Here is an 8,271-nt window from a genome sequence, read left to right on the forward strand (position 1 = left end):
GTGTAACATGAAAATAGGTGATGTGACAGGCTACCGGTTTCAATGTCTTTTCATGAGTTAATGACTCTAACCAATTTTAATTGCTCGTAATACTTTGCTATTAAGCATCGCAAATCTTAATTTCATAAGTAGCATTTCCTAAGTACATTGCAATAGCATAAGCTTGTAGATATGTTTAAATTGTAGATTACCTAATTATACACTTCAATTGAGAGTAAAACTTTCTAGTTTCTAAATGATGCATCATCACGCAAGGATTTACATATGATTTGTTAGAGTTCCTAACATTCCTTCATGACTAGTATGGTACCTTTAAAAGGCAATCACAAAAAAAAATTTAATGCGGACTTTAAATATGTATTAATTGAAGTAAAAAAGGATAGTTATAGCATCCAGATGGACCAGTCTTGAAGTCCAAAAGGCAATCACAAACTTGATGTTATCACTTTTTAATGGCAACGTAAAAGGAGAGAAACTACAATGGAATAAAATCTAGGATTATGCTGCTAAGATACTGGACTACAAATTCATAACATACTTCAATCATGAATCGAAGGACATCTTATTAAATAGCTCTGGCTTTCTAAATTGGAAAAACATATGCACATGTCATTTTCTTGTGAAGCGAGTCTACTTCTGAATTCCCTCCTATATGTTGGTGATGGTACTTGAAACCTCATCCATAAGAGGCACACAAATTATTATCTTAACTATATACTTCTTAGCATCCAGCATTAGATTATGGCAATTGAGCTATAAAGGAACATCGTCATGTGCATAAAGAACTCTTTAGTCAAGTATATCGTGCTAGCAACAATAGTGTTTGTGGCAACTTGATTATATTATGATCTAATATGTTTCTAGCTATAAGATAATAGTCATAATCCGAAGCACCATGTGCTGCATTTATTATAAGTGAAAGAGTTATGTGATAAATATTATGAAAATTACAATGTGGTTACAAACCAAGTTGTTGAATGTCTTGATCCAGGTGATATTCCCAATTGTCAAGACAATACAATAACTTGTACAAGTCATCTTGAGGAGACATTATGCATATGATTCCTTGAGACATGTGCTTGGAATGATTGGAATGTTATATTTTCTTTTATGTGGGGTGCCCATGGATCTAGGTCTAAAGCAAGCATGGTTTAGGAAAATGTACTAGTTTCTCTATTTAAATATGTAGTCCCAAAGTGTTCCATGACAAAATATACTATAATGATGGATAATAATTTATATCTTGTTCCCAAAAACATAGGGCATGTGAAATGGACTAAATGAAAGTAAGCCTTTGGAAAGATACGCCTTACTTTTAGGAGTGAGTTCCATATCCTTCATAGAGTTTGCTCCTTCATAAGGTCTAAATGTTTTCTATTGCAAAACTACTCATGATTCAAAAAGAATTAGGCTTACAAATGATTTTTTTTGAAGGTGATGGAATATCCATTGAGGGGTTCATGCATGCCCTACTAATATGAAGAAGCCAAGCACACCTTTGAACATGGGTGTAAAAGCCCAAGATATGATGGTATAGTCCATTTCAACTAAAAGAAACCACCTTTCTTATCATCGAGTTGTTCATATGGGAGTCTTAAAATAGCCTTTATGCCATCCTCTCCAAGGGGTGCACTCTAAAAAGGTCTTATGTCTTGTCAAAAGCCTAACAATTCATTAATATCTTTAAATCCCATACCATGCCATAAGTCATGGTATATACCATTATAAGTCTCTATCGTGGTGTTTATATTCAAATTATTCAAGATTTAAGAGCTTATTACCACCATAATGCTAGCAATCAAGTTTTTTAACAATGATTAAAAATAATAATTCACATCAATACAAGATCCATTACATTCAAGTTCTTGCAAGTCTACACACTCCACATTCTAGTCACTCTTGAAATCTTCTAAACCATTATCATCATGAGCAATTTTGTTTCTGCTTTGTTTGCAACACTCCTTCACAAAACAATAATCAAGGCCATTCTTGTCATCAAGTTCCATTTATTTCAACATTATATGGAATATTCTTATGTTTGTATCTCGACGCGCCATCAAGTCTCTGATCATTGTTCTTGTGCTACTATCACAATGCTCGGCTTATTTTAATAATTCACTTTTGCAATCATCGCTTAACCCTATGGTTGTCAAACAATTGCTTATCAATTGTTTATTTTTCATTTTCAAGTAAGTTTCCTTATGAATAGTAAGTTTCCTTATGAATAGGAATATACCACCTTGCAAAAGCTTGGCCTCAAATTCCACTCTTCTCAAGATACATTTGCTCCCTCAATTCTTAGCTCTTTGCTATTGTTATCGAAGAGATGTTGTGACACTTCTAGCTAGGTCCACAAGATTATCCACCTTCATTTTTCCAATGGAAGTTGTTTGATGGGGCAAGCCTCAAGACTACTGATTCATTATTGTTTCTTCAAGCTACACACACACACACACACATGGAGCATTGGGTTGTAACTTAAGTGGCCCACTTTAAGACTTGTTGAATTAAGAGTGGATTCAACTTAAATTCAATTTTTTTTGTCTCAGCTCTATTTTTTTAAAGTGAAAATATTTAAAGAAGTCTAGCTTCATGAATTTTAAGTGCTGCTATGAGCTTTGTTTTTGGAAATATAGTGCTTTAGAGCATGCACACTTTTTGTTTTCAAGACTATGAAATAATACACCCAATTTAGCTCTGAAAGCTAGATGAAGCCAATTTTGACTTCTTTAATGCTAGCAAGAAAAGATTACTTATCACAACACTTGCAGATTTCTTTGAGGCCATATCAGCAGCGTTACTGAATCACTGCCAGTGCTAACAGCCCCTCCTAGCAAAGGACTATCCAAGATGACTATAGATAGAGCTACAAAGCTATGCAGAGCTTGGAGAACCGATCTCCAAGCTATGCAGCACCCATGAGATCGATATATCTATCAGAGGATCCATGCTATTCTCTCTCACCACCACCAGACATTCTTGTGGTGAGCTTCACCTAAACGTTCTTGAGAGCAGATCTTGTAGATGGTAGGCAAGGAGCTCTTGTACACATTGATGCACCCTTCTGGCCTCACAGGTCATTCTTGGAAGTTGGCCTTCAGTAGAATTTGGGAATCAAACCCTACCATTCACAAGGATAATTTTTCCACCTTGAAATGATCATTTTCCTCGGCCACATGGAGACCCACTTCTACAGTGGCCATGGGGGCACACCTTGACGAGAGACAATTTTATTCAAAGCATGTCAGCAACTGTAGCTAAAGATTGGACACGAGCTAGGACTGTAAACCTTGGATACCCTTAACACTTTGACCATGTGCATGTGCACAGATAAACATACGTGTGAACACAAATGCAAGGACAAGTTTGCACATGAGCTGAGATGCGTACATTCTGTCTGCACAAGCAAACACAATTATCATTTGAAAATAAATCATCTACAAAGCCTCAATAAACCAAAAAAGCCTGGTAATTTACATCGTTTAAGTAGAATAAATGCCTCTAAAACCCTAAGGGGTTCCAATGTGGATCACAGAATACCTTCAATTAAATACAGCATATACAGGATGAGAGCTGGAGATTATCAAAATTTTAGGATTACTTCCAACATAGGAGCATTCAACACTACAGGGCTGGGAATGAAGATGGGGACCATAGCCCTTCAAATCTATCAAATGATTGTCAGCTCTTTCTTTGTCTGACCAACTGCTGAAATTCATCATGCCCTTTGAACTCATCACTGGCTAGGACTTACATTAGAGCAGGAAGTTTGTTCACGAGGGAGACAAAAAGCTGGCTCAGGGTAGCCTCAGCCATGTCCAATTCACTGTTGCATCAACAACTATCTCATGCTTGAACAGTTCCTCTCCTAATGCCATGTGAGAAACAGCCCACTCCAACAAGCCACACTTTGGGCTTTTGGGTGCCACAAGTAACAGTTGTACTAGTGCTTTATGCAGTGAACATTCATGCCACATTCCCAAATTCAAACGGGACTTAAAACCCCTTATGTGCTGCAAAAGAAATGCCATCTCCAACCCTCCCCAACAGAAGTCTTTCATTTCTAACATTCGGGAAGAACCTTGGATCAGAATCATGTCAATACCCGTGGTTTTACAAAACTTGACTTCAAAGTGCAGCTTCATCCTTCATAATACTTCCAGAGCATACTCATACTTTTATGGTCTAAATATCATGTGGCTAATGCCGAAACTGCATCCCTTGGGGCTCATAAACTTGAGCTGCATTGACTCAGTAAGCACTCAGAAACCATTACAATCCAGCTAGGAGCTCTTGTTTAGCACACAAATCAACTGGATTGCTCCAGCATCCAATAGGATAGCGTCTTCAACTTCAGCATAATTCTTATTAATATGCAGATGAAGCTAATTTCAACACTTAGTACATCATGAAAGAGAAGCTGGGTTGGTTCTCTATCTCAGCTAGCCACACTGCCAAGCAGATGATGCAATCAGAGGCCTGCTATGCCACCCTAGAGTCAGACATCCATCCTTCTCCTCCACAGTATAGCCCTCCGCAGAGGATATACTAAGTAGCATACTTGCTTGGTTAAAAGCATTAGAGCCCAAGTGTAAAGGCCTAAAACCCGCTTTGAACATCCTCGTACTCCATCGAGACAATTCTTCATGCCTTTCAGTCCTCGCAGCACCCTCACATGCCACTAGGTTGAAGATTTCCTTACCTAAGTACATCTCTGTGTAATGCAATGCTTGATACATGTCAGTGTAAAGGAACGGTGAGCAATCAGGAGGAAGACCACAGGCCTCTAGTGAATCAAACATAGTGGAGTAATAATGCAAGGCCTGGATGAATCTGTCTAGAAAATTTGGGCTGTTGTGATTGGCTTCTTGCTCTACAACTGTCACAATTTTAGGACTCAAGCTCTTAATAGACTGCAAGACCTGGTTGATTGGAGCCTCTGCACTTGAATTATCTGAATAGAGTAACCGATGAAGCTGAAAGACTGAGTTCACAGCTACAGCTTCTCCTGGTTGTGCTTGAAGCATCCATGGCTTAACATCATCTAATTTGGTGGCAACTACTCCCTGGAAGGCAAATTTGACATTCACTGACTCGGCAATCTGTGCTAGGCGCATGCCAATATCCTGCAACATATCCTTGTTATCAGGCTGAGGTGGCCCAATTCCTGTTAGCCGCAAATGTGGAGGTCCACCAGGACGAAGGGCTAGAGCCTGAATGAGAGCTGGCCACTGCAAACCATGCATCAAGTTGAAATCTATAACATGGACAAACTTGTGGCCATCGAAAGCCTCCAGAATTGCTTGATTTGCTGTAAAATGAGCGAATTTGAGATAGGGGCAGGTTTCATAGAAGTTGCAGTAGAGCAGATCAGAAAGTCCAGCCTCAGCTTGGTGATGAGTTATCCAATCCTTCATACTCGATCCACAAATGCGAGCTGTGAGCGCATCAACAAATTTGTTAGCCACTTTGCCCATGGTTCCATTCTGTGGAGATGCCAGCCTCTTTATCTCCCCGACCATCTCGACTGCAGCAGCTAATTCATTGTTGTGAACAGCTTCAGCACAAGCCATGAGTAAGTGAACAAGCCGAATGCCTGATTCTTGAGCTCCTTCTACATCTGTAGACTGTTGAGTATAGAGACAATTGTTAACTTTGCTAAGGTGAATGTGAGCATTCAAAATCTGAGCTTCTTGATGATGATGCTGATTCTGCTGAGTGATGCTCAAGCCAGAAGTAGCCCCTGATGTCAGTCTATTCTCCAGCTCTTGTTGATGATGATGTGAGCCAGATAAGTGGTGCGTTGGCTGCTGAAAGGTGGGAATTACTTCATTGCTGCTCTGAGAAGAAGTCCTACCTCCAATACTCTTGAGCTCTTGGGGTCTGACGGACTGAACATGCACATGTGGAGGGAATGGCTCGCAATGTTGCTCCAAAGAGCCAGACAAACAGCTTGAGGGTGAGACTGAGCCTTGAGATACGTGAATCCCATTAGAAAGAGCCGGTAAGTGCATCTGGTCTCCAGTAGAAGCAGCCCGAATGCCTGCAAACAAGCTATCCATCTGATTGGAAGATGTTTGATCCTCAACGCACCTGTATTGATAGCTCTCTTCATCCATGAGTGCCACGCCATACTTCAAACCCATGGCCCCTCCTTGAGGTCCTTTATGACCAATGGCATCAGTCACAAGGTGAGAAACAGATGTAATGCTACCTGCAGAAGGCTGTTGAGTGTAGTTGTCGCTTTCCGCGGCATGAGAGCCGCGAGTCTCGAGTGGGGAACTATCAAGAGAGGAAGAGACCATACTCAAATCTCCATTGTCATCTCCTTGTCCATGCCTGGGAAGCTGATCCAGTAAATTGGGAGGGAGCTCCCCTAACATGGAATCAATCCATCCTGCCAAATCTGATGGGTTGTAGTGGACTGCCTCATAGGACAGGTGGGACAGGCCGCCTTCCTGCGCCGCGGAGAGGGCTGATCCGAGGAGCTCTAATCGCTGGGCAACATGCGCGAGATCGGAGGACTTGACGTTGTAGCCGGCGCTGGCGAGGAGCATGTCGACATCTGCATAGGAGACCATGTCCTTGTCTGTGGTGATGGAGGTACTGCTGGGGGAACAGCTGGGGAGGAACATGGGGGGCTGCGGCATGCTGGAGCTCTTGTTGATATTCTGTCCTCTATCTCTATCTCTATCTCTATCTCTGGCTGTGTGTGTCTGTCTATCTCTGTGCTTGAGAGGTTGGTCCTGGGTGCAACCTAGGCTATGGTGGATGAAGGATTGTGAATTTGTGAGGGAAATAAAGGAGAGCAGCAATCGAAGCTTGTTACCCCCCCGGCCCCTCTCTCTCTCTCTGTCTCTCTCTCTCTCTCTCAAAGCTACCAATGAGAGAGGAGAGTGAAGAGCGCCCACTGACTGCTGGCTTACGTTACTATTTTAAACAGCCGTTTTTACATATTGAGCCTATATACAGATATGTATATGCCTCGTTTGGCAATGGACATCATGGAATGTTTGTTGCTACCTTACCCATTTTTAGTTCCTTACCAGCCATCTATACGCCTTGTTTGGTAATGGACATGATGGAATGTTTGTTCCTACCTTGGTCATTTTTAGTTTTTCACCTAGGGCATAGGGAGAAAATCCTCACATGTAATATTCTCTCTCTCTCTCTCTCTCTCTCTCTCTCTCTCTCTCCAAGGTAGTAAGGTACTCTCCCACACTTCAAAAGTAAAGTGCCTCTCCCATCCTCTTCTTTGCCCTAGGCTTGACATGTGGCTTGACTGTTTCTTGCAAGGACACAATGATGGTGACGTAAAGGTGGATGTACCTAGGTCCTAGAGGGGTCTCACACACACAAGATTTAAGAACCCATCTTTCATACACACAATTGCTGCCAAAATGTCAAATGAAACACCAAAGCTTCCCATCCAACTAATGCATTATTAGCAACCCAAAGCACTAAAGCTTCCCATCCAACTAATGCATTATTAGCAACACAAAGCCCTGTTCATCTTAGCTACTTCTGTAATCAGTTTATAATGATAAGTAACTTTCATCCTATTTAGACAGGTGCATGGTTGGCCTTTGTGTTTAACCTAGCAATGTGTGCATGGTTGGCCTTTGTGTTTAACCTAGCAATGTGGATGCCTTTGCATAAATGCAATACCAAACGTCAGAAGGGGTCACCTTCCATTTGATAAAGACCTCACTTATGCTTTGTAGATTTTCTCTTGCGAAGTACTCAAAAGGGGTGCATGATACTTTATTCATGCTACTAGAATTAACTGCCAAGGGACTACAAGCTTGTGATTCTTTTAGTCACTATTGTTTAAAAGTAAAGGCCATTGTTGTTAAAAAGACAACCTAATTCCATTACATCCTCTTTATTGATGCTCTATTGTTGGCAATTTTATGTTTATTTTCATTGAGAAAAAATGTAATCAGTTGCATTACAGCCTCGTTAATGATGTCTCTAGTTGGCAAATTTTGTCTCTTCCCATACAATCATGCTTTGTTATGATCTGTATCAACTAGAATTTCTTGTCCTAACCATGGTCATGTAGCACAATATTGAGTATCCAAATGTTTTTAAGGGTACTAACAACATGGGGCCCTAGAAATCCTTCACTACAGTGTAAGAATAGCAAAGTTTTTAGCACACAATTTTGTTGTGTTAACTATGGCCTCTAAGGCATCATCCATGGCTTTCCTATTTTGTGACATCTCACACTTGTCATGGTAGTATATTTTGCAACAACCCTAAAAGCAT

General features: G+C 40.7%; 1 protein-coding gene across 1 annotated transcript; it reads right to left on the bottom strand.

Moving 5' to 3' along the window:
* Positions 1-3,527: 3,527 nt before the first annotated feature.
* On the bottom strand, positions 3,528-6,909 carry LOC148033770 (protein SLENDER RICE1-LIKE 1-like). Its single transcript, XM_087681757.1, has one exon. It carries the CDS (start codon positions 6,648-6,650, stop codon positions 4,443-4,445), a length of 2,208 nt encoding a protein of 735 aa, XP_087537883.1. The 5' UTR covers positions 6,651-6,909; the 3' UTR covers positions 3,528-4,442.
* Between the last annotated feature and the right edge of the window lie 1,362 nt (positions 6,910-8,271).

This window comes from Lygodium microphyllum, chromosome 7 (assembly GCF_053477565.2).
Source record: "Lygodium microphyllum isolate KBCC chromosome 7, Lygodium_microphyllum_v1.1.10, whole genome shotgun sequence".
Taxonomy (NCBI): Eukaryota; Viridiplantae; Streptophyta; class Polypodiopsida; order Schizaeales; family Lygodiaceae; genus Lygodium; species Lygodium microphyllum.